Source organism: Triplophysa dalaica, chromosome 17 (genome assembly GCF_015846415.1).
Source record: "Triplophysa dalaica isolate WHDGS20190420 chromosome 17, ASM1584641v1, whole genome shotgun sequence".
NCBI lineage: Eukaryota > Metazoa > Chordata > Actinopteri > Cypriniformes > Nemacheilidae > Triplophysa > Triplophysa dalaica.
Window position 1 is genome coordinate 3,104,711 of NC_079558.1, and position 26,834 is coordinate 3,131,544.

Sequence of the window (26,834 nt, forward strand, 5' to 3'; positions counted from 1 at the left end):
ATGCATTACCTTTGTTTTTATCATGGACTTTTATGATTAAAAACTTTGCAGGACTTTAACATTGAAGGACAGCTACGTTACACACTGTAATAAAGATGATTTTAGGAAATACAAGTAACTGGCTCTTTAAGTGACCTTCACAGGAATATCAGACATTTCGGTATTCAGTTGCAAAGCATTGTTTGTAAGCTCTCTGTTCTCTCACTCCCTGCTTCCCTCATAGTCTTCCTTAGCAGTTTTCACATCCATTTTGTGGCTGATAGACTCGGTTATTCATCCTTCTCATAAAAACAAATCAGCAGTGGTCTTGGGACCTTGGCGTATATCAGAGGGTGAACACAGGGTCGTTTAGTTCTTTCTGCTCATCTTTTAAAAGAAAGTGATGCCCAAGGCCTGAAGATAGAAACTGATAAAAGGCAGTAGAATGTGAAAACTGTAGGAACAAGGGACAGTGGGGAGAGAGAGGAAAAGAGATGGTTCATTGTTGGGTGGTCAGTCCCATCACTTGATGACTGTGGCACTCCTCAACCCTGCAGCTGGGTTCTGATGCCCGCACAAACTGTCTTTCTTCTTCCTGACAACAGCCCTGGCCTTTGGGGGGTCACAGGAGCTGCCTGCCCTACCACGTGATGGCGCTACAGATGTGGGGAGAACACTTCTTCAACAACCAGGGCAAAAAGCAAATGCGTCACATACAAAGCGGGGGTCACAATACTGTCCTTGTACTTCCGTCCCAGCTGCTGTATGTAACAGCTGCAATGAAGAGCTTATTTTAAAAACCGGAAAAAAGAAGAATTTGTAGGCCTTAGATGTTTTAAGACAATTCTCTATTGCTGTTCTCTCTACAACATCTAATGCTTCATGCATATGTATGTAACAGTTTAAATCGGACCTCTAGCTCTGATCTCAAGATGAAAGAATGGGCACTGCTCGTGGCTCATTTCTATCAGCCTCTGCCCAATCTATACTGTTGTGGATTGTGCATGAGATTTTGACAATTGCTGTACTTTTCTTCTCTAGGCAAATGTCAGCAGGGTGCTTTTGGATTTTTCATTTTGAATGCATGGGTTTATCTCAATCAAGTTCTCACTCAGTGTGTAGCTGTGATATTTAAAGACTGTGTTTTAGACATCATGGCTCTTTTAAAAGGTTTTCCATTCGTTGGTTTGTCAACAGTTTCATATTGAAAACGGGGTGGGCACTTATTTTCTGAAGTGTTATACCCGTGATTATATTAGACCAGGCAAAGACCGGTTTACTGTGATTCCTCCAGTCGGGAAGAAGATACGGGCTTAACACATGACAAGTTGTCCAAAGGCAAATTGTGTTCCAGAAGAAGGAATGTGCATTGTACCTATATGTTTTATTCAGATTGTTTTTTAGTTTGCTTTGATTTCTTTTGAAGTTTTTTTCCCGGATTCCAAATGACCTCACATGCCACTGAATTACTTTATTATTATACATTTATTAATGGGGTATGCACACGGGACGGTGACATACTTCTGCTAAAATCTCTGCCAGCTAGGTCACTTCTACTCTCATAGCACTAAGGGGATTTTTCACCAAGTCATAACGATGGGTATAGTAAAAAACTTTCAAATTTCGGCCAACCGATAGCACTACGGTTGAGCATTGTTAAGTGCCTCTGTGATCATGCCTCTAGTAAGTGCAAAAGTTCACTTTGTTTTTTTCCTATTTGTTGATGTACCTTGAAACGGATAGCTTGAAATGCTTCTCCTTTTTGTTTGTCGACATATGGTGAAGTGATTGAATAATTAGACTCATGTTGTTGATCGTAATCCTATATGCATCAAGAAGCGAAATGCAATTGTTCCCTATGGTGGATGTAACAGCCTGGCTGAGATTCTAGCAGAACTACGGCATTGACCCGTATGCATATACACCATTTGGCAGAATCTTTTATCCAAAGCGATTTACCATGAATTCAAGCTGTACATTTTCACATCAATAGGTCTTCCCAGGGATTCGAACCCACAAACATAATGTATCATATTTAAGTTTATTTTACTCCATATTTATTCTACTGAAGAGTCCATGGCTAATTTTTACAACTACCAAAATATTTTGTAATATTTGCCTTTTTTACCGTGCTTAATACTCTGTTAATCTCATTTTTTTAGTGATGGACCAGTGAAATTATGGGAATGCGAATTTATTTTCCTACGAAATTACTACATTAAATGACATTTGAAAAAGATTTAAACATTTGATTTCAATCAAATATATAATTTTTAGGGGGAGGAGAAGAAAAATCTTTGTATTGAGGGACCGCTTAGATTACATTCCAATAGAAATAGATGCGCATGTGCATTTAAGCTTTCTAAGACAAACCACATATTTGCATCATCTGACACTTGGCACAGATATTCCCACAGGACTCCACAGAAAAAATATGAAGCATGTAAGTCTTATGTCATACTATAATTTTAATTAACGCAGATATCATACTATAAGACTTTAAAAGAAGGCCAAGAGTTTGTACCAGAATACTGTCATTCATGAATATGGAGTGGTTGGGGTATGTCACTTTAATCTTGTCTTTGCTGCCCTGAAGTCCTTAGGGCAGACAATAGATAGAACTATTTCCAAACCCTTTTCACAAAACTATCTTTAGGCCACAAACAAGGTAGTATCCAAAACAAACTCGATAAGAATACTCAGCAACGAAACAGGAAAAAGTGATTATAATATCTGTCATTGAAGGCAGGCCAGCCCAGTTACACTATTTTTAATGATACAGTCAGGGTCATTTGGGGGTAACGGGTCGGTGTCTATGAAACAGAACTAAGCAACTGACTTTTCCTGTCCCTCTTGATTGGTTCCTTTTGAAGTTATATTCATATATGTACGTGAGCATCTACATAAGACATATCTGAGAATGGGTAGTTGTGTCTGTTGTCACGTCTGTCTAAATAAACTTAGACACCAGTTTGACTGTTAATAATGGATGTGCAGTAAGCTTTTCTGGAAAATTGTGTGTGCATGCGTGTGTCTTTGTGTATGATGAATCAGTTGTGACAGCTGTGATGAGTAAAACTATTAGGTACAGTACCTTTTTGTACTTTTCATGCACTTAATAAATACATGAGTAAGTTTGCCTTTGTTTTAGTGATTAATGTTTTTTATAAACACATTTTCCTCTTCCTAAGTGCACAAAATGTACAAAAGATTCATCACAAATCTTTTTTTTACAGATGGCTAATAATGCAAGGTTTATGCTTTACTGTAAACCTTAAAAGTGCTGAGCTGTGTAGAGTCAAATTTGTTACCCATTTTAATGTTTCCCTATATAACTTGTAAGTGCATGGCAAAGTGGCATTATATCAAATGCTAATACTTACACCTAAAGCCTTGACTACATTACCAAAAACATCCTTTCAAGCGATGCTCACGGGAACGAAAGCGTTAATCGCGTGACGTCACGGCTCCCGGGGCGTGACCTTAAAGGTAGAGGTGGGGGCGCATTTTTGCTCCAGGGATGAGTTGGAAATACGCCTCGCGTTTAAGCAAATAGCCTGTTTTGGATGTAAAAAAAACATGCATATTATGCTCTAACTTGTTTGTAAAAGTAGCGCATTGCTTTTCTTTCAGGACAGCATGTGTTTTGTGTTATGGATTGCCCGTTTCTTCAAGGTAAATTTGTAGTTCTTTAAGTAAACAATCTATCGAAGCGAATGTGTGTTTGTGTTGTTTCTGCAACCGATCTTACCACTTCTACATGTTCTCTGTTCGTAGACTTGAACTGAACAAATGCATTGCACCGCGATAGGGAACTGCCATCGTAACATTGTGTCAACATTGAGGAACCCATGTATCGCTTTACAACACAAATTTACGTTAAGAAACAGAAGCGTTACAATAGCTTATCGTGTTTTGAAACGTGCAGTCGCAGCGATCGCGATCCTCTGGTCTGCAAGAAAACATTTCAAAAACGTTACGATGCAAAATAAAACGGGTTGAATTTAGTTTACTTGCGGAGATTCTTTATAAAACCACGTGGGAAAGTCCAGTATGGTGCACACGTCCTGATCAAGAAGATCCAATGTCTCCACGACGCGGAGAATGGAGTCGTTTTCCATGATCCCAAACATGCGAAAAAGTAGAATTGTGCAATGTGTGTTAAAGAGTTGGGCGCGAGACACGTGCCCTCTCCCCTAATTAAATGAGGCAAAATGCGATGGTCTGGATATGAAAGCAGATTAAATTTCATTCGTCTCTCCATCAATTTTCTGTTTAATGTCACTGAGCTCCATTGTGGGAGAAGAGGACGCGTCATCCAGCCATAAATTTGTGATTATAGAGGCTCGAGGAAGCAGTTGGCTCTATTCGGATGGATTTGCTTCGTACCTTCAGATAGATATCCAACGAGAGCCAAACAGCAAGTCATCTTTGAGTATTTAGGCGAAAGGCTTTAGAGAGTTTTCTTTTCTTAGCGGAATAAATCGCAAGTGTGGTAAATTTAATAATTACTGTTTTTTACAGCTTTAGGATTTTTTTTTGAGAATTGAAGACTACACGACAGAATGCGTTTTCACTGAGACATTTTGCCCGTTTTTGCATAAATCGATACACAGTCCTCGTTCAAAAATATTTGCCGTCCGGATGGACTATCCTTTTTATAGGTATGTGTTTTCTGCTAATCTGTTTTTGATTTATCACATCCAGCAAGACTTCTGCAGAAGTAGGCTACTAAGGACAGGCTCGACATGTTTACTCGTTTGTTTGTGTCCTTTATGCACAAGATATATGGGTTGTCAGAAATTAATAGCGGCCTAACGCAAGGTTGTTCTTGACATCAAAATACACGTTTATGTCCGATTTACATCGCTCGGTCAGTGAAACGGTGACTTTTATAGCTATTTTTTCCCAAATCCAGACAAACTCGTTTTGCTTTGGCTTTCAATTTAGTGTTTCAAAATTATATCTAGGCTACATGCATTTTTATACATTTCATACCGGAATTATGCATGGACATTACTTTATTATAGCTCAAAGATTTTATCATATCTTTAAGGTTTTGAGGTACACCACATATAAAAACAGCCTGTTACCTTTTGACTGAATATTTCATTGTGCTTACTTTTATCATTGTTTGCCTCAGACTCTCAAATATTTTTCTTCACAACAAATTCAAGTTTTCTAATTCGCAGAAAATAGAAAACATAACGATACGATTGATGAGTTGAACTCAATAAAAAGTTTGCGTACATATGCAAAGTCGTAGTAGTTTTATTAACATTTCAGGACCATGAGTTTAAACAAGCATGTGCTATTTCTAGTTTGATAGTCGGAATTTGCAAATCTTTTTTCGTCGTTTAATAATTCAGTAAGTAATTAGGTTCAGGTAAGTATTTTGTATTATTGCTTTGCTCAACACGGCTACTAGGTCGTAAGGTCAAAACATTATTGCCGTCCTACGAAACATGTAGTAATGCTAGTTTATATACAGTTATTTTCGCAGTTTGTTTGGATTGAACCATTGACGAAATGTAATACCATACGTTTAATTATACAACCAATTTTTTGTGCTTTTCTTACGTCAACACGGATGGGCCTAAGCTTTAACGGACGGATACCGAAACTTAGATTTACTTGTGTGGCTGATTGATAACTACGTCTAACACATTTACTGCATACCTGTGTAAGGATCTGACACACACAATGCTGTGATACAAGCACGTAGGCCATATTCAAGACAGCACTGTGTGCCTTGTCAAAACTGAAAAGACACTGACAATCATTTAAAAGCATTTAGACGCAACCCCTTAAGGATTTATTGGAATCTTCATATACAGGGTCCTAATCTAAGAATAATGAAGTGGAGTAGAAATGACTGCCTTTTGCAAAATTTCAAGTTTTATTTCTTTTACGTTTTGTCATAGATTAATGATAGTTGTGAGCATTAGCTTATGGTCATCTCTGATCACGAGTAACAGTTCTCTTGACGACTTGAACGACGATAAAATGCAACGATTTGCAAAAGGTATTAACAATATTAGTCACTAATTTTCTAGTGACATGTTGGTAACGTGTAATTAGTCCACTCATCCGATTAATTTTCCATTTCTTTACTCACGTTCATGTTTGGGAGATAAAGCTTCACAAAAGACAATTTTATGAATATAAAAGAATATACAGGGAGGCATTTTAAGACTCATTAATGAAGCACTGTGGGGCCAGCTATAAGTTTCTTATTTATCATAATTGAAAATGTCAAGAGTCGGTGTATATAATAAATCCAACACAGCATAGAATAAACCCACTAGGAAAAATTGTGTGTTGTTTCAAGACAAAAGTCAAATATGGATAAAACATCCCAATATTTTCAGTGCCGCTATTGTCATGGCACCAACTTAAATAACAATTATCGCAGTTTCCATATTATCTGTATTCTTAAAATGTTTGCAAGGTATAATTGCAAAAAGTTTTTAATTGTTTATTAATAGCATCCACGTAGTTTAAGTTTTTTGTTACACTTATTTACCTCTCTAGTTTGACTTCTAGCTTTTACAATAAAACAGGTCGTAATGAGGTAGGTTTGTGCCATTTATGGGGGTGAAGCAGTACTTCTCTTAATTAGACACAGATGGGCTTTTTCTATCGATAACGCCATTCCCTGGAATTTATAAAGAGCAGCTGGTTGGAGATGTGTTTTTGTCATTCACAACTTTCCTCGGGCCCTCCCGCCTTAAACTGTAAGTTTGATCGACACTTTTTCATCATATGGCTACATTTACATTTTCCAGCGTATCCTCGTCGTTTCAGTTAAAAGTCAACAACTCTCGTTTATGAGGATGCAAGCCACAGCTGTGCCTATATTATTAACCCGTCGTGTACAAGAGATGACAATCAACTGTCCCATATGGGGAGTTTACAATATTAATTTTAGTCTTATCAGTTCGTCATTTCATAAAGCAAGTTCCTTGTTGCGAAATGTGGGCATCGATAAAAATAACGCATCGTTTGCCAACGAACCCGCACTTACACACACAAGTAAAATGCAAGATCATATTTTAGGTTCAGTGTATGGATATAACACGTTAGACCAGATTATATAGTGCTGGCTGTGTTGGTGTGTACTACACGTCCCGCTTTTGACTGAAACCCACTAGACGTTGAGACGGGCTGTGAGACAACTAACATACAACTTGCCCAACAGTTAACAGAGGCCCACATCATTTCACAAAAGGGTCTAATAAAGTTTTGCAATTGTGGTGTTTGTAATATTTTTCCAAGGGGGTCTAATCATGGTTCCAACAGTCTTTTGTATATGGAACAAGGTTCCATCAAAATGAGAGGAGAGGTCACTAAATCAACGTACGAGAGTAAAATACTTTTTATACTCAAATTGTCCCATTACATTTTTTATAGTCAAAATTGTTCGCTTTAAATGCAACAAAATGCAACCCATTACATATGTATTGACTTCTTTACACGTGGAAGACATTTTAAAGGCGTTTCTGTGAACGTGCTTGTCAATTGACGCAATAATGTACCGTCAGTGTATTGAATATTATATTTTTTTAAAATTCAAACAATAGATGATTTTTTAAAATCATTTTCGATCTCTTTGCCCGGCTGCTCCTGAGTGAATAAGTCCTTATTATTAGATTGTGAGAAAAGTGCACGTCTTGACTGAACACGCTTCTTCATCATCGCCTGCGTTTAAGAGCATTGTCGCACTGATTCGCCCAACGGACGCTTACATAAAATACCCCAAACCTACATAGACATGTAGAGGCAAAGCACAGTTTATACATTCGTATCAGTGCGCCCTTTGAATTCAGCCGTACAGTGTATGTATTATTCTTTGCCAAACGCAGACCAGAGGGACCTCGCACTGTCTTGCTGGTGTGCAACTTCGGCCTGACAATAACTGGGTCTCGGCGCACCCTTGGCCTATACGCTGGTGACAAACGCCCCGTTCCGGTAGTTTGAATGTGGCTGGAAGATGGAGGGAAAGTGTCAATCAGAGACGCTTCATTGATCACGGACAATGCCGTTCACGGGACTGGTCTGTTTCGAGAGCAATCAGTCACTCCGCATTAATTATCCCCGCGTCCCACAGTGGGGCAGCTCGCGCTGGCACATGGACAGTGTGTGTCTGTTTGTGCGTGCGTGTGTGTGTGTGAGAGAAAGAAAGAAAGAAAAAAGAATGGAAGTGAGCGCGTGGGGAGCGAAGGAGATTGCGCGTGTATGTTGTGTGTGTGACAGATAGGCCTAGGTAGAGACCCAGTGTTTGTATTGAAGTATAGGCCTAAGTGTTTATGTATATGCAAGGTTGTATTTATGGTTAAAAGAGAGTGAACGAAACGGCCTATGCTTGTGTGTTAAATGCGTGTTTGCATTAGCTGCTTGTGTGTGTGTTATCCGTACACCACTAAAAATGTACCCCACCCCCACCTTTCAAGTTGCGAAAAGGAACCAATAAAAACCCAACAATAAAAGAGTCTTTCTTGACACTAAATAAATTAAGTGCCGATATCTGCTTAAAGCGCTGCACCTCTTTGTATATTGCAGAAGAGATTTTTTTATTGCCGCAATGTTATTGCTTTTTTCCAGGCAGCATTTTTTTGGACAAGAGGGTCGGTGGTAGGGCATATCGCACCCTATGTACTGCAGAGTTGGTTAAAACAACAACTGGGTACTTAGTCATATTAAGGGCTTCTGCTTATGGGTCGTTTGCAAATTTCACACTTCTGAGGCTGAGATTTCTTTTTTCTTTTGAGTCTCTTCATTGATACATTTTTGCAGGACTGGCCCTTTTACGCGTTCTCTCAGTTTGTGTTTTTATTTCTGTCTGGACAGGTCATAGCCTACTTGTACATCGTAATCACAAGTTATAAGAATTTAATATTTTTTTTCTTAAATTTAATAACAGATTCATAACTTTGCTGAACCTTTTATAATATAATTTAGTTTAAAGTCTACACAAATTACATTTTTATAAAAATAATTGTTTATGTTTTAAAAACAGTTTGTAGTATCCTACTACATTCATGCATGTATTTATTTATTTTGTTATTTATTTATATACATACATTTAATAAATGTATGTAGTTATTTTTCTATTGAGTAGATACAAGACAATATGTATTGTCAAAATAAACAATGGAAACAATACACGATGCAGAGCACGTTTGTGAGATTACAGGTCTTCCAATGGCCTAACTGAGGTTGCCCTTAAGGTTGTAATATGATGGTGCAGAAGGTTTTGCTGGTGGGTGAAGGTTCGTTGATTAAAGTTACAGAGATAACAAAGATAGGAAAATGAACTTTAAATAAAACAATTACATAGTAAACAACAACAACAAGTAAGTAAAGATATGACCATAATTTTTATTTGTGAACTTTATTTGTATTAATTACTTTAATAAGCCTATACAAATATTACATTTCACAAGTACAAACATAACAAAACAACATTATACAAAAATACAAATGTAATATTTTTTTTTATAATTTCAAAATAATTTCCATGTCATTCACCCGATTTCCTGATTTGCGTTTGAATCGTGAAATGAATCGCCGCTAGATATTTCTTTAAATTTATTAGTTTTGCGAGCGTTGACCACCTATAAAAACACACAGAAAAAATGGTCTCAAGGAACGGCAATCAAAACCGTAAAGTTTCTAAACTTTACCGTGAAAAATCTCAATACGTACTCTTTGGTAGGTTTTCCCTTCAATTGTATCCTTCTGCGTTGGTGTATTTGATTCCGTGTATGCGAATTATCATGTTACTGTTGAATTAGGCGATATTAATCCGCGAATCTATACTTTAAATTTAATACAACATGTAATTTCCCCCCTTTTTAACGCATTCCCTTTGATTAAGTCACTCTTGACTCTCCTTTAGCTTTGGGGCCAACGAGGTTCGCCTAGGGGAGGCCTTGAAACCGCCCCTCCTTATCTCCTTTCATCATCCAGCTCTGGGCCGCCTTGAGACCGCAAGGCCAGTAATTGCTTTTTTCAGGCAGCCCAGTGCGGACTGGACAGCAGCCAATCAGAGCCTTGTTTACATTTTATGATTGACAACACTCTGGCAACAAGCCAACCAATCAAACCGCGTTTAGAACGAGGCCCAAGCTTTTAACCCTGTATTAGCCAATGAACTTTAGTTTCGGTTGCAAGTGATCGTTCATTACTCTCCTATGTGTAATGGCATAAAACGTTTATTTAATCGGTGCTTGATAAATTCAACGTGCATCTAGAATATATATATTTATATATTATATATAAAACCACAATGATTTCATAACTCGCAATGGTTTTGAGTTTGAGGCTGGTAAGACATCCATTCAATTCATTTTTTTGTTCACTTGAGTTTTTAAACCGTTAAGACGTGTCGCCATTTTACTACAGTTTATTTGATAATAAAATACAGTAAAGAGTACAGAGAATTTACGTGTTAAAAGTGGTTTATTTTAATCATTCATTAGCCTATGTCAGCATATACAGCTTGTCCTTTAATGTCGGTTTGAAAACTCAAATGTTGGAAAAGGCGTTTCCCTATTTGTTTTATGTCATCAAAGTAAATGCACGCCAGGCTGCATAAGTAACCATGTGGTCATGATCGTCGCGAGACAGGAAAGCTCGAATAAAGCGCCCGCCGTTTTGTTTAGTTGATCCAGCTAACGCGCCATTGGCTCAGAGCGCTATCCAATCGGAGCCACTGTTTATCCTGGGGCGCTCTGCACGAGCTTATTGACATGTAGGTATTAGACCAATGAGCGCGACTGCTCCCCCTGTCACCGCCCCCTCTTCTCATTGAGTGGCACTAGCAGATTTAGGAAAGAGCCTGTGACTCCTTGTACAGGGCTCGATTCAGCAGAAGCTCTTACTACTACGGTGCATCTCCGAACTTCTGCACTGCACACGCACTGCTATCAGCAGACGCTAGGATGTAACCATTTCCACATGTTTTTATTTTGCTTCTGATCTCTTTTACCTGTTTTTATATTGTGTTTTTTAAACCATTTATTATTTTGCAAAGGAATAACTTACCAGTAAGTAATTCGCTTATATTGTATACATGTATTTGGGTGCAATAATAAACAACTTCAAGAGCTGTTCTTACCTTTTTTTAAGAGCATCTGGCGTTATACAAAATTACTGAGGCGGAGTGAAAAAGAAAGATCAATTTATTTGCGTTCGTCTCTATTGTTCTATGGACCAATAACAATAATAAAAATACCTAGTGAAGAGATTTGCGTACTGATAAATTACTGCTGAAATATTTTATTAATTACAATAAAAGAGGATTGCTAACAATTTTATTTACAGCGAAGACCTTAATGACTAATTGATTAATAGGCTAGATGATAAAATACATGTGTGACGGAAAAAATCTTTGAAGGACTAAATTCGACATGCATTGTCAACGACATGCTATACTATGTGATGACAAAGGTAGATACGTACTAAACATATCAACAATTTACATGTAGAATTGATATTGGTAATTTTTATTGAATCATTACTGCCTACTGGGTTGTTAACCACATTTCATTTTTTTAAAGAAACATTCAAAATGCGTTGTAATAAAATTGTGAGTTATACATTTAACTGTTTTTATCGGAGCTTTTATGGACATTTCCTACGACTAAAATGATTATTAATGGAACCTGTTCTGTCATGCGCTCCACCTCACCCCCATCAGTCCTCCGAGCCAAAATTAATAGGTTTCAGATTCCCATAAATGTTAAAAGTTCGGTTTTGGTTAATAGTGGGAGGTTGTTGCGTTCAAATATTAAAAGCATTCATATTTCTGGTCAATTTCTTCACATGATGTCACGAAAATGATACACGTTCAGTGAAAACGTCCTTTGTCAGCGCAAAAATGGTGCACTACATTTAATTGTTTGCTTCAGAGAGCTTGTCCTTTTTATTTTAGCAATTTATTTACATTTTAGGGAGATCAATTACAAATTATTGACATGTAATTTAGCTAAATATTTGATATTCTCTTTTTTTTGTTTAGTGTAAGCAGAAGAGCGACAGGATTTTGGCACTGCTATCATCATCACACTCCAAATTAGGAACTTCCAGTGTTTTAAGTGCTCGTTCACCAGTGCTTTTTTAACATAGAGATTTCCTTAGTTTTAAACGTTAAATGTCATAATATATGACTTTTATGTCGTTAATTTAGTATGTAAGTAAGAATAAATGTAAAGCACAGCTGGAGATTCAAACTCGTTCGAAATGTCTTTGTTTTCTTATCTGTGATATATTGTGATAATGTACTCTTAACAAATCGATCAAGTGCTTAAATTTTTTTTAGTTTCTGATTGGATTGGATTTGCAGTGAGTAACGAAAAGTATTACACGTAGGCCTGTTTATTTGACGTTTTTGAAAAAGAGCATCTAATACATAAAAGTAATATATTCAACATGCACCACTTTACCATGACAAGATTTTGCATTTCCACCATCATATGATGATACTATATTTCGCTTGTTCGTGATTCGGAAAACATAAGGACTCGAGGCCAAATTTGGTTATATAGACTAAGACTCCATCATCTTTATGCTGTCACCCTCATATTCAAACACTACAGAGTTGCGATGAACGTAGCAGTTAAATGTTAATCAATGTCAAAGTGCACCACATCATATAAAATAACATGTAGAAAATTGTGTTTCTGATAAAAGCAGCAGTGCTACACGTAAACTAGGCTATAGATTATCTGGTGTTTTGCATCCCTGTTAATGAAATACAGAACTACTGATTTAGCTCCCTCTATTTTATTTTCGTTCAAAACGTCCTTGGTTTTCCATGTAGGCGTAAAGATACGGTAAAATTGTATTGATCCTGGCATCTCTGTGTGAATGGTCTACAGCCTGCAGTGAGTGAGTCTTGTGTGTAAATGTGGAGGTGTGCTGCATGCTCGCTCAATTGTGGTGAGATGGGAGAAAAGAGCGCAGAATTTGTTTAGGCAGCATTCGCAGGCGCAGCAATGGACTATAACACCGTGTTGGTGTTTTCAATGAAGGATTACCATTGCACATCTAAAGGATACTAAGATGATACGATCTTTTGGATTTGCACCACACTTGCGTTACTGGTTTGTAATTGAAACTACAACTAATTTTTTTGTGTGTTGCAGAAAAAATGACTCGGACATACTTTTTTGGCTGTCAACGCCAAAACTGTGCTGAATGCAAGACGTAGGAGAAACTCTTAACGGGATTATAACATCTGGGCGGCGTTCGGTGCTCTTGTTTTCCCGCTCTGGATTTCGGATTTATCGTTTTTTATCAGGATGGAAGGCCGGGATTTCGCCCCTCCGCCGCACCTTCTGGCAGAGCGAGGCGCGCTGGTTCACAGAGCCGCCTCGAGGATCACTCCTACCGGGCATACGACAGTGCAGCATCCCGGTCACTTCCAGCCTGGGAAATATTACACCTCGCACATACCGATGCCTCCACATTCAGGTAAGTGCTATGTTATGTGCTGTCCGGTGGTTAAATTACGCGTTAAAACATACTTTAAGCAAGAATCAAATGAATGTTCCTTTGAAGTCTCAACTTCACAACTAGATTTGCAAGCATGCCCATGCGCCTTTATTGTACAGTTAATTTTCTGAAAACAAGCTATTTAAACGGATTTTATATTATTAATTCTAACGTGTATTTAACTGTGTTGTAACACGAGCTGCAGGGGGGGATTGTCGTCTTGTTTAGAGCAACTCGTTTCTTATGAAAGCGAAGCAAGAATATGATTTTAAAACTTTTACAGGGTAGATAGAAGGTCACTTTAAATTAACGTCTTTAAATGGATTTGTTGTGATGATTTACGTACACGTGTTATTTATAAACTATTGAGGTGAGGACGCCTGCGCGTTAGCCTACTTTATGGATGGGTACGTTCTTTGTTTCGCACTCGTTTAAATGTGTAGGTTAGCTTTACTTAAAAAAACCTGTTTTGTAGTGTCTTTTGCAGAATAATGACTTGCGTTTATCTGTTAATTATTATGGGGCATATTTGAGTGTTTTGCTGCCACAACTACTTTAAGTTAATAACGCAAGGTTTGGTGTGTGGGTCTGCGGCGCGCTTCTCTGAGAAATGTCCAAGATAAGGGTCAGTTGCTCTGTTTGTGTGTGTCTGCGTATGTGTATTTGCTAAAAGATGCGTATGTAATACCAGAAAATCCAGTTTCTATATTGAGCGTAGATGTGACGGGGTGCGAATGAGTTGACAGGGCATGCATTCGATTTAACAAGTGTCGCCTGCATTCAAAATACCTTTAGGATAGAGGTACACATTACATTTTGGTTCTTAATGGGATATAAGATCGTATATGTGCACTTCAGAATTCCCATGAATGCGTCAGGCTCGGCATGCTAAACGTTCTCGCTTTCATGCAGAAATGTATGGATCGTGTTATTTTCTATGTATTTTTTTGTGCGTTAAAACGTCATTATTTATACACGAGTGAGCATTGTTGTAATTCTCTAAACGTTTCAAAAGGTTCAGATAGACACTTTTTTGGCTGACGTGTTGCTTTATAGGCGATGTTCTCAGCAAGTTATATAGGATATGTCAGTAGTTCTAAACAATAAATTAACATGTTTTCCTCGTCGTTGTTTCAAATGTAAGCATTTAAAATGTTTTTTTTCCTCTTCTTTTATACAATTTGCTTGCACTTTTATATGTAGACTTTATAAGTCCATTCATACTGAAAGTGCTGATTTTACGTTCACGTTACTAAATATTTATTTGAGGTCAATTCCAATAATTTTGTTGTCACATACCATTCATCTTAATCAGTTGACATTCTTCTTAAACTACATTTTTTGCTTTATTCAAAGTATAGTTGATCTTAAATTGAAGTTTGACATCCGCTGGATTTAATACTAAAATATTTTGCAGGAGGGATATCTTTCAGAGCGCATACCCCGATTGTGCTCGGCGCGCGCTGAATGTACTTGATGTGGTCGTCGGCGACTGTCTTTCTGGTTTGACGCCTCTTTAGCTTCACTTACACAATCTTCCTAAAGTATATTTAATTAATTAAATAACCACGTCAAATAAACTCACACAAAACCGTAAGGACTAATAACAAAGTCGTGTCGATAAAAACAGACAAGTTATTGTTTTATATATGCTTTCGGTCAAATGTTCATCGTCTCATCAGTATTTTTCATCACTAATGTATTGAATCTCGTCTTTCTCTTCGACGACTGTTGTTGAGCTGAATTTGAGCGGCACCGCCGGTAGTGCTGCTCCGGTCTCGCGTGCACATCAAATGCGGCTCCGGCAGCGCGCGGTGATGATGCGTACAGTAGGATCTCCCTTTCTTTTCTTTTCTTCTCTTCTCTTCTTTTTTCTTTCCCCCACACACTCTTTTCTTTCTTCCATATCCTCAGCAGATGTCTGTAACGTATGCCTGAAGGCGGACGCCAGCTCTTGCCATACAGGTGCATCATTATTTGTGTATATGCGTGTGTGTGATAGAGAGAGGCAGTATGTGTGTGCGCGCGTATCAATTTCTAGTTCTTCCGCTGTGGTTTTTTTAATCAACACAGGTGTCTGATCTGCTCATACAGACCAGGTACTGTGAGCTGATATACCGTGTATTATTTTACATCATATACTAAGATTTTAAATTAGATATATTTCCTTTTTATTCTGCAATATTTTATTTCTCTTCACATTTTGCAATGGTAAATATTATATATATGTTTGTTAATTTTAAAATGCTAAACCAAATAACATAAGTACTGTGTTGACCTTTTTTAAAATGGCCTGATATATCCTAATCTAAAATATGTTGTCCTACTACATGAAGTAAAACTAAAGAAATTGAAATAAATAATCCAATTTGATTAAAGGTAAAATATGAACAAATTAAATGATCGTGACCTGTCACCAGAAACACGCAAGGAAAGGAAGCTTTTCTTCTTTTGGCCTTTTTGAGAAAAAAATTATATTTAAACATGTCATACTTTTATAGCGATCACACACCCACACCTGCTTTCACACTTTTGCCACAAACCTATTGCCCCAAACACACACCAACACAGACTCACTCAAACATTGAGTCAAATATCCCTAAAGTGGAGACATGCAGGGTGAGAAGAATGTTTAAAAGGCCCTGAATGTGTGTGTAAATCAATAAGAAATTCATTCTGCGTATACTCTTGGAACCAGTACTGCTATTTGAGTCGAAAAAATACATATAGATCTATAAAGCGAGAGATTAAAAAAGGATGTTTTCAGTTACAGTGCATTAGGTGGGAAACTGTCCGTCACAGACATCATGTGGCCGTTTGGCCCCAACTTCAGCGTTACAGAGAGTTATTTGTTCCCTTCACAATGTTTGTGCTGTAACAATCATGTTTCTGAGAAGGCAGTGGTCTGCCCTGTCAAGACTTGGTCGGCTTTCTTTCATATCACTATTTCCTCTCTCTCTCCTCTATGTGCCTTGAGTCCTGATTTAACAATGCTGTGTTTGCGCCACTGTTGATTCAAACCTGTCTCACCCTCCCCGTCCACTCGTCCTCTTGTTCATCTGTGGTGTAGCTCAGCTCAGCAAAGAGGTGCTGCTGCCCTCGGGCCATTCGCCTTTGATAGGGCTTGTAGTTCAAATTAGTGCGGTACACTTGCTTGAGTCTAGTTAGCGTTTATCTATCTATCTATCTTTCTTCCTCTCTTTTACTTTTTCTCTCTCTCTTATATCAGCACTGACATCTAGTGCATTGCTTGTCTTCATAAATGCTGAATTGATAAAGTCCATCATAAAAAGTTTTTCTGTTGGAGTTACTGATTCAGTAACTGGTTATAGAGCAGCTGATCTCGGACCTGTCCCTAAATGGCACGTGTTTTGCTGCTCCAAAATAGGCGAAAATATGTACAGAAAAAAGTCACTAAAAGAGAGAGAGAAGAGGAATGAAGAGGAAAAGGGGCCGCTGAATGTTTCCACCTGGTTGGTAATCTGGCCCAATTACCTCTGCTTGGTAGCACAGAGCCTGGCGTGTTCCATCGCCACTCACTATGCCTGCCAGCTGAGTGCTGTGTGCGAGTGTACGACGCTATGTGTGTGTGTGATTCAGCATAGCCTCGTTGGCAGTAGTGGCATAATTCCCCCCCCCCCTACACCCCACAGTCTCTTCTTTCACTGTTTGATGTGCCTCAGTAGACTGAGAGAGTCCAAGCGGCTCGGCCCGGCTGCACCCATCACGGTCGCCCCCAAACAATACATCTACACGTCATTAATGCCGGCAGAAAATCATTTATTAATATTTGATACGTACACCTTCTTATGTGGTTCTATAAAATATGTATCACCCGCAGTGGCTAGCAGAATATCATCACTTTCTATCCTGTGACTATTGATCAGGCCTGCGTCTCCCAAAGGCACAGCGTCATAAGATCCCTCACGAGGGGCCGCGCGGTGCTTTCCAAAGACGTTGAACATACGTCTACCTGCATTCTTCTCAAAGCATGGGATGCATTGTTTTTTAAATCTATGTTTATACTGTTTAATTAATCTGCTTGTTTTATGCTGACAAGCGCACAAGACATTGGCAAACAAAAACAGTTTACTAAAGATTTAATGCAAAACAGGAGGGTTTGGATGAGGAAGCGAGAGTATATAACACACTTCCTCGACAGGCAGACACAGATGTAATCATGCATGAGCACACGGACCCCCTGCCTCAAAAATGCTTTTAATGCATTTTATTTATAAATTGTATGTTTCATATTTAAAAAAATATATTATGTATTTTTACGTTTTAATGTACTGACCGTTCCATCTCCAAAGTATACACACACACATTTGCACACAAGCAAACTGAAGCTAACCTTCTTCATAAAGGATGCAAGAAAACACGGGTCAGACACAGACATTTGCACACATACACGCAGTTCAACTTTTAAACCCTGAGTTCATCTGCTGTGCATTGGATCAGCACAACAATGAGGCAGTACTCTGGGGCGCCATGAGCTACAGAGCTCATTTATACTGCTGTCAGACCCCCCCCCTCTCTCTCTCTCTCTCTCTCTCTCTCCCTCCCTCTCTCTTTCTCTCTCTATCCCCCTCCATTTCTCAATCTCCTCCTCTTCTTTCTTCTCTGTTTCCTACTGGCTAACATGTTCACAAGAAAATAGCCTCCTGACTTGTCAACATTACCATTTGGATTTCATCAGTTTAACACCCAGCAGTTTTTTCTCTTTCATATTTTAATAGTTTTTTGTGAGTGTCTTCATTTTTGCTCTTACTCATCCTGACAGGTTTTCTTTAGTTGCTTGATTGTTTATTTTCTGGAATGAGTAAAGGTTCAAATTTAGACGTGAAAATTGGTTTATGCTGTCAGATTTAAAGTGCTCCGTAGGTTCTTGTTTTATTTTCAACGAAATTGTATTGTTGAACAGTTGTGTGATTAGTTCTATCTAAATTTGAATTAAACATTTTTTACAATATACACTGTATAAAGTTATGCAGAGTGTACTTTTCATAGCGTGTGTGTATGCTGGCCTTGTTTTTTTGGATACATCTTTTAAGCCAGTGGTTTTAAAATGGGTGCCCCAAGATGGATCCAGGGGGGGCACAGTTTTTGTGGCATTATATGAAATATAGAAACTGATCAAAATAACCAAAAGTATTGATGTTCCAGAATTGTAAAACAGAAATAGATTTTGGTTTAATTAAAAATATAAGTTAAAGATTCTACGTTTTTTTTTAGGGGGCTGCAAAGCAATGCACTCTACACAAACGGCGCCTTACAACAAAAAAGTTTGAGAACCACTTCTTTTAGCCGACTTCTTTTCACTGTGACACCTCAACTGATGGGCTCAGCCACAACAACATATTTGAACCATGTGGGGACTCTCTCTCTCTCTCTCTCTCTCTCTCTCTCTCTCTCTCTCTCTCTCTCTCTCTGGCTCGCAGCATCTCTTGCACCGCCGTCCGTCATTATTGAGTCCAAACTTTGACTCGGCCTGCAGCCAGCTTTTTTAAATCAGAAACAATTTTGGGATTTGGCTTAGAAAATAAAAGCTCACCGCATTGGCTTTGATGTCTGATAGTGGGAGAGAAATTACATTTTAAATAGGCTGAAAAAACAGACCCACTCAGCCCGTGGTACACTGCATGATCCTCACTGTGAATACTAGAAGAAACGGAACTTGCTTGTTTTGAAATGCGTTTGTGTCTTTGTGTTCAAAATGATTTTTACATCTGCAGTATTGTAACATTGTTTATATTAGTGCATGCGTGTGTTTGTGTGCATCCTGCGATCAATAATCAATCAAGCTACGTGTCCTTCACAGGGTCAGATGTCCCTCATTGGCACCCTTAGGTTTACCATTATGCTGAGCTCATCACCCTCAGATACAGATATCATCACATGATATCATCAAAAGTTTCTTGCTGCGTTTGCATTTTACACCTGTATATACTGAGTGTACACCCACCCAAACCCACGCAGGAATAAGTTCTCAGTCAGAGATCAGTGAGAATCGGTGTTATCCGAGTTTTTTATACATCTTAAAGATATCGTCAAACAAATTTGATCTCACAATACGTACGATTGTTAAAAAGGCCGTGCCAGATATTGCAATGTTTGGAGCATGTGATCTGGGTAAGATGCCACACAGCAAGACTAGCGCTCCGAATGTATGCCGAGCCTTCATTAAATATACATAGCGCATGCTTTTTAAAGATGCTTCGGCTTCCACACCAGTAAAGAAAAAAGGCACAAAACAAAGATTAGCATCAGGAATTCAATATTAATCAGTCTCAAGGGACAGACGCTATCTCTCTTCTAGCCACTCTTCTCGTCTCTCTCGTTATAGCGGTGGCTTTAATTCGAGAGGGACTTGTTGCTTACGAGTCGCACGTCTGAATATTTTCATGTTCCCCGATTAAAACAAAACTACGGTTGACGCATCTCCTTTGTCTTTGGCCCGTGCTTTGATTGCTTGTTGAGATTTCCTTGCTCACTTTCATCCATCCCTAATCGTCTTCCTGATTTTTTTCTAGGCAGGAACTTGCTTGTTTTTTGTCTTGCTCCCTCAGTCTCCGTCTATCTCTCTCTCTCTCTGGTTCTGATTAGTGTTTCTCAGACTCGGCAGGAGGTTGGTTAGCTGTGGGGAAAGACAGTTGCCGTGACCGCCGTGACCACACAGTCATGCCTGAACACAGAGCCAGCCTTCCATGCATCCCATAATAGCCTCCGTTCTATTTCTGGACTCTGGCCTCGCTGTTTTTACTCGGAAAAGGCAGAAAAACGAAGCCTTATTTGACCACACAAATTCTCAGACGGGTTCCTCCCACGAGTCAAATTCTGCGACTTGTCAAAACATGCGGGTTTCATACCAATAATCTGAAAGAGTTCTCCCTCTGCCCCAAAACGCACCGATTTAATACCAGACTACATAGACAAATGCAATGAGGCTTTGTTGGCGGCTTTTTTTGATCTATTCCAGCCTATGCAGCCGATCTATGATCAGGTGTACTATTGATGCAGCGCTAGTCAGGACACCTCTGCGGTCACAGTCCTCCCAATTAGGACACAAACATGCACAGCAGCGATCCGCATGGCAACATAATGACTGCGATTTGGATTAAAGAAGAATGGATGACTACATACAAGGGCTGTTGACAAGGGAATGTGTTGCAGTCTATACAAACCTGCCCTTATTATCACTCTTTACTTATAAACAGACATCTAGCAGTTGAAATGAATTAGCTAACAACTCCACACTCGCACACCCACATGTGGGTGTTTGTAGCCTGGAGATTATAGCTCTGGTTATGCGAACAGGTGCCCGTACCCTTTAGGCAGGGCAGTTCATCCGGGTTGCATTAAATGGGATTTTCTTTGTAATTAAAGAGATGTGAAGAGTGTTGTTTCTATGACGTATAACCGATTATACACCAAGATGCTTTGTTTAATACAGTAAAAATGACTATGCAGGTAACGGGGGTTGGCACATGCTGCATGTAAGTCTCTTGTGAGTCTGAATTTGCTGGGAAGCAGAGTGAGACTCGGGGCGGCTGGTAATCCCTCTCTGGGCTCCGGGTCTCTGAGCTGCCGTCTCACACTGATACTGGACTGTTAGTGAGGATTAGACTTCAGCATTCAGTAGACCCCAGAAAGGAAGGTGGATGTGGGTGAGAGGAGAGGGAAGCACGAAAGAAGGACGAATGGAGGAATAGAAATAAGGAAATAAATGTGTATGGAAAGAGAGGGAGGTAGTATCGGCGATGGGAGGAATGAATGACGAGAAATGGTTTAGGAAAGAGAGAAAACGAAGCAAATGAAGGAAGGGAACAAAAAGGTGAAAATGGAAAGAAGGAAGAATGGATGGATGAATGAATGTAGAGAAAGAAATAAGTCAAGGAAGAAAAAAGAACGCATAGGAAGGAATGAAGGAAGAAAGGTATAGGAAAGAAGGTGGAAGGAAAAAGCGGTGTACTTATATATGTGCAAGTGTACATGTGAGGAAATGTGTGTGCGTGTGTTTTCCCTTGTCTATAGTTTATGCTCCAGCGAGAGTGCTGATGTCATATAGACACTACCAAGATTAAAGTGCTGCACCCGCTGTCTGGGGTGTAAACGCTGCCGGCACATTAAACATTGCGGAGAGAGAGAGCGAGAGAATGCTGAGAGACAGAGGGATGGGGTACCGAGAAACATGTAAATGAAAGAAGACTATATGGTCACAAAGACAGACAGACAATGAAGTAGGAAGTGGATGAGGTACAGACAAAACATGAATGAATGATAGGGGAACAATATAAAAAATAATGACATCATCAACAGAGCATGCTTAATAACGTGAAGAGCTTACCTAATTCCCTCTTTATTGTGCTCACTGTCTTTATATTGGTTTCATTAGTGATATGTTTTTACGTTAGATGTTGTAATTTTATGAAATGCGACATTTACTGCAGTGAAAACTCTCTTCATACGGCTTTATGGCATTCATCAGGCCTGTTTTGTTATTATAATTTTTGTATTCCTGTTTTTTCCTTCAAATAAACATCCTGTATATGATTATGAAGGAGATAGACAGTACTCAGCGATTTGATGGAAAACAGATGATAATACAATAGGCGTATAAATCGTTTGTCCGCAGTTTAGTGAATGTGTGTGTTGTAGGGTTTGTGCCTTGAAATGAAAGTTCAGGAGGAGAAATGCGCGTTCAGATGATCTTGACGTTCACGACTACAAGGACAATAACCAGCTGCATACCTTGTTTTATCCATAGTTTCGTCTATGATCTCAAATTCCTTCACATCTCAGTTGCAGTCTTGAAAATAAAAGGGGCTTAAAAGGTTCTTCACTGCCATTGAAGAGCCATTTTTGGTTCCAAAAAGAACCATTCAGTCAAAGGTTCTTTAAAGAACCATCTCTTTTTTACCTTTTTGTAATCTGTTGAAGCCTTTTCGCCACAAAGAACCTTTTGTGAAACAGAAAGGTTCTTCGGATGTTAAAGGTTCTTTATGGAACCACTTCGACAAAAAAGGTTCTTCTATGGCATCGTGAAGCACCTTTCTTTTTAAGAGTGTATGGTCTCAATAAAATAGACATAAATGAGACAACCGATGACATGCACAGGCGATATAAATTCAGAAAGCATCTCTCGGTTAGGTCTTGAAACTTTGGTTGTTCTCCATAACAGTTATTTAAGATCCATCGCACATATGTGCTTGTAAAAATAAGTCTCTCCATCAGCATGTGTATGAATGTGTTTGTTTCAAAGATGTTTATTGTTTCTGTCTGTCTGTAAAAACGGCGGTGAGTCTCAGTGTGTTCTTGCTGGCTTTAGTCAGCAGTGGTTATCAAAGGCCTTGCGGGTGCTGTGTTGTCTCTCCGGCTTTACGGTCGGCCCCTCAGCACGTCTGTCTTGGCAGGCCTGTCCTCTATCATGCCTGCCAGATAGTGGCTCCTCTATGCTAGGCTTTGTTTGGAGGTCAGGAGCCTTACACACAGCTGTGGAGACAACACAGAGGCAGTCAGAGTCCCACAGTCCTCCACTATCATTTCCACACATACACCAATGCGCTCGGAGCGGTACGGACGTGGAGCCGGTCCAGGCCGAAGAAAGAGCGAGAGACGTGAGGCTATAGTGATTCCTCAACTTGGGTGCCAAGAGCGTTTTCTCTTTCGCCTTGATAGATGTTTGAGGAATGACAGTCCAAATGTATGGCAGGATACAAGAACGAATGTCGGTTGGTACAAGTCCGGGGAAAGTTAGTGATTCATGTCTTTTTAATGATTTAAACTCTCTTCCCAGCTTGGCTCCTCTCCTCTGGTTTGCTCTCGGTGGGGCAGAGGAGTGTTTCGGCCAGCTGTTGCAGCGAGTAGACAAACACGGTGAGGCAGCCCAATGTTATGTTTCCACTGTAAAAACCGTTCAATCAGCCTTTAATTCTCCTAATAGCCGAGAGACCGGCCTATGATTACACTTTGGCTGATACACACACTTCCCTTTGGCTCCCAGTCAACTCTCCTTGCGACTCGGCTAGGGAAACACTCGTTCGCTCCTTTTACATTTATTCCCTCTTTCTCTCATCCATAATTCCATTCACTTACATTTGTCATTTTAATAAATACATTTTGCTAACTGCACTGTGAGAAAAGCCAGGCTCCAAAGACAAACTTGCTGAATGATTGACAAGCGATGACTGTTTCTAAATGGCTAAATACACATAAAAACTCCCAATTTTTTATTATGGAGACAGGTGTGACACCTATTTACACCTAATATCTGTCAGGTAGTAAGGACATTGTTCGTGTGTGTGTGTGTGTGAGATTGAGTCCATAAAAAATTGCCTTTAATACTCACTCTCTCGCTCTCATATACTAATACACGTGCTGACACAAACACACCTTTTTATTACAGCCTTGATCCTTAACCTACAATTTACAAAAGTGATTCAATTTCCTTTATAGTCACACATTCACTTCCCTCCTGCCATTATTTCAGCTTATACTTTTCGGTTTTGCAAGTCAATGCTAGTCTATGGGTACTGCCGTTGTTCGGTTACCAACATTCTTCAAATGATCTTAGGTGTTCTGCAAAAGAAAGAAAGTCACACAGGTTTAAAATGACAAGCAGGTGTGTAAATGATAACAGAATTTCCATTTTAGGGTGAACTATCCCACTAAGCACCTTTAATTGGAATACTAACATTGGAATTCATATGTACATTTTAAGTATTTAATACAAAATTAATTTTATGAGCGTTTTACACAAAAATATGCTCTCCTGACTAAACGTTTACTCAGAGTTACTGAGTGCAGCTGTAACACGTCAGAGGAGACCTGGCCCTTCCGGCTGAGTCTGGTTTCTTCCAAGGTTTTTCCTCCATTTCGTCATTGGAGTTTGGGTTCTTCGCCATTGGGACATGTTGGCTTGATATTAGATTATCTTAGATTCTCTAAACTCCATCAACATTACAGTTGAATTGAAATTTTATTTCTTACTGAACATTTAACTGTGGCTTGGTTGTTTTTAGCGCCTGAGGTAGAGACAACTCTAATGATTTTAATGAGAGTGATCTAATTTTGTCGCCATGCAATACACAGCTGGATTTCAGCATAGACACGCTGTTGGAGAGAAAGAACAGTTCTCAGCTGTTGGTCAGGGATCCAGAAAGAGTTCTCACACTGGCTTTTCCTCTGACTGGGTTTTCATAGGGTTGCTTAACCCAGAGTCCTTTCTACCGGCTCTAATGTTAAATAGAGGAATGCAAGGATTAGAATTGAGGTCAGTAAGTCAGACATGTTATTTAGTGTTTTATTTGTGTGTGTGATTTGTGTATGATGGCAGGACGGATGCTGTTAGGAATTCAGTGCGTTTAAAGGGAGAATCTGCAGGTGGACCATTCAGGTTTTTTAGATCTCCTCTTGCAGATCTCACATTTGGAGGGGGGTTTATATTTGAACGAAGGGAGAAATTACACGCACACACACATGGACACACAACCTCATCTTATCTGCATTAACTATTTGTGTGTGTTCTGTTGGGTTTAAAAAAGGTCAGAACGTTAGAAATCATGATTGGAGTTTTTTGGAGTATGTTTATTAGGCTAGTATACTTCTACAAGATGATGAAATGTACTTCCTGGAAAATGTAACAAATATATTGATGAGTCATCATGCACTCGGATACATCCTGTCTAAACTTCCAGGTTTCAATAGGAAGTGCGTCAACACGCGGCAAAAACCTGCACTTTGCTGGTGATCTCGTGAAGTTTGTAACCCCACATCTGGGATCGACCTTGCCCGTCCTCATGCAACAGGGAAGATGTGTATAGCTGTACAGGAAGCCGCTTCAACAGTAGTTCGAATAGGGCATGTCTGTGGCCTCCAGGTCGAATCGAGAGGAAGTCTGCTTTCCTGCTGCACACTCTCTCCATTCTGTAGGCACACGAGGAGAAAATAAAAATCTATCTTGTGTTTCCCTCTTTCTGAACCCTTCATCTGTCCTTCCTTCTGCTTTTATTTGTTGAACACATGCATACACAAACCCCCGGCGTGGCGAGGCCGTGCAGCGACGTCGATATTCAGAAGGGTCCTGAATGGATGGCTGGCATTTGCATGCATTGATTGAGTGCATGTTTGCCCAATATTTCAGCGCAGCTGATGGCTTTATTAGACACATTGATTTAGAAGGCAGATAGATGGAAGTGGACAGAAACAGAGAGGAAGGAATGAAGGGGAAGAAAGGAGGAAATGTGGAGAAAATGGTGACACGGTGAAGAGGAGAGCAGATTCACAGTTTTCCTGTCTCTGCATTAGGGGCGGTCACACATCATTTCTTTAAAATACTGAAATAATCCACCAACCCGATATGTTACAGTATTTGACTTTTGTTTTTGATGAAAAGCAAGTCACAATAAGAAAGAACAATGCTATTTCAAAACAATTATTTTCTAAATACTGCAAAGCATACCATATTTAAGTTTATATTCTCTGCGTGAAGACAAAAGTCTTATTTTTATGATTTATTGGTCAATTATTTTTTAGCAATTGGTTAGAGTTCAACAAGCTGGAAATTTACCACCTAAGTGGTTGTGTGCGCATTTGCATTTTTCGTCTTTAAAATGTATAGATGGAAATAAAGGTGAAATTGTTTTCATCTTCATAAACCAAGTTCTGTTTTCCACACTTGTGGTCTATGTACTTTTGAAATGAAGTACACATCCTATGTGTACCTTCTTCCTCAAAGTGCGTTGAGCGCCGTTTCTCCCTCTGACATCTTGCGTCAACAAGCCCCTGACTTGTCGACAGAAGTTGTCATCTCCCTCTAACCACTCGGACCCGAAATGCCAAAACAAATTACTAAATTAAAAATCAGGTGGTATTAGCATATTGTTGTTGTTGGACTTTGAACGTTGTGATGTTTTAAAAGCATTCAATCCAATTAGCACAGCATGTTTTTAGATGCCACAACACCTAAATACTCATCTGTAGGGTGTTAATATAAAGACTTGGTGATGTAAACACATGTCTGTTTGGCTGTAATGCACATTTTTGTATTGTAGACACACCGTTAAGATGTTTACAGACCTGTTTTTGTGAAACCAAGTGAGAGAGCGGTTGCTTTAGACTTTGAGAACAGTGTCAAATGTTGGGATGCCTGTGTGTGTGAGTTTAGAAGGATGGTGTTGGGTTGTCAGAGGAAGTAGTGGCCTAAAGTAGAAACTCTCACCTTTTTACCGACACCACTCAACTGTATCCTGACCTTAACAAACCACACGCACACACACACACACACACACACACACACACACACACACACACACACACACAGACACACACACTCACACAAAGCCTCAAGAAAGCAT

General features: G+C 39.2%; 1 protein-coding gene across 3 annotated transcripts in view; it reads left to right on the plus strand.

Moving 5' to 3' along the window:
• The first annotated feature begins 3,520 nt into the window (after positions 1-3,520).
• Positions 3,521-26,834, plus strand: part of bahcc1b (BAH domain and coiled-coil containing 1b) — an 86,644-nt gene continuing 63,330 nt past the window's right edge. Inside the window, exons 1-2 of one of the 3 annotated variants that reach the window (XM_056770926.1) lie at positions 3,521-3,654; positions 13,131-13,458. In XM_056770926.1, the coding sequence (XP_056626904.1) occupies positions 13,287-13,458 (172 nt within the window). In that variant the 5' untranslated portion in view covers positions 3,521-3,654; positions 13,131-13,286. Of the gene's footprint in view, positions 3,655-4,341; positions 4,644-10,848; positions 11,031-13,130; positions 13,459-26,834 lie in introns of those variants that run through there. The other 2 variants (XM_056770923.1, XM_056770925.1) reach the window with 2 other exon arrangements.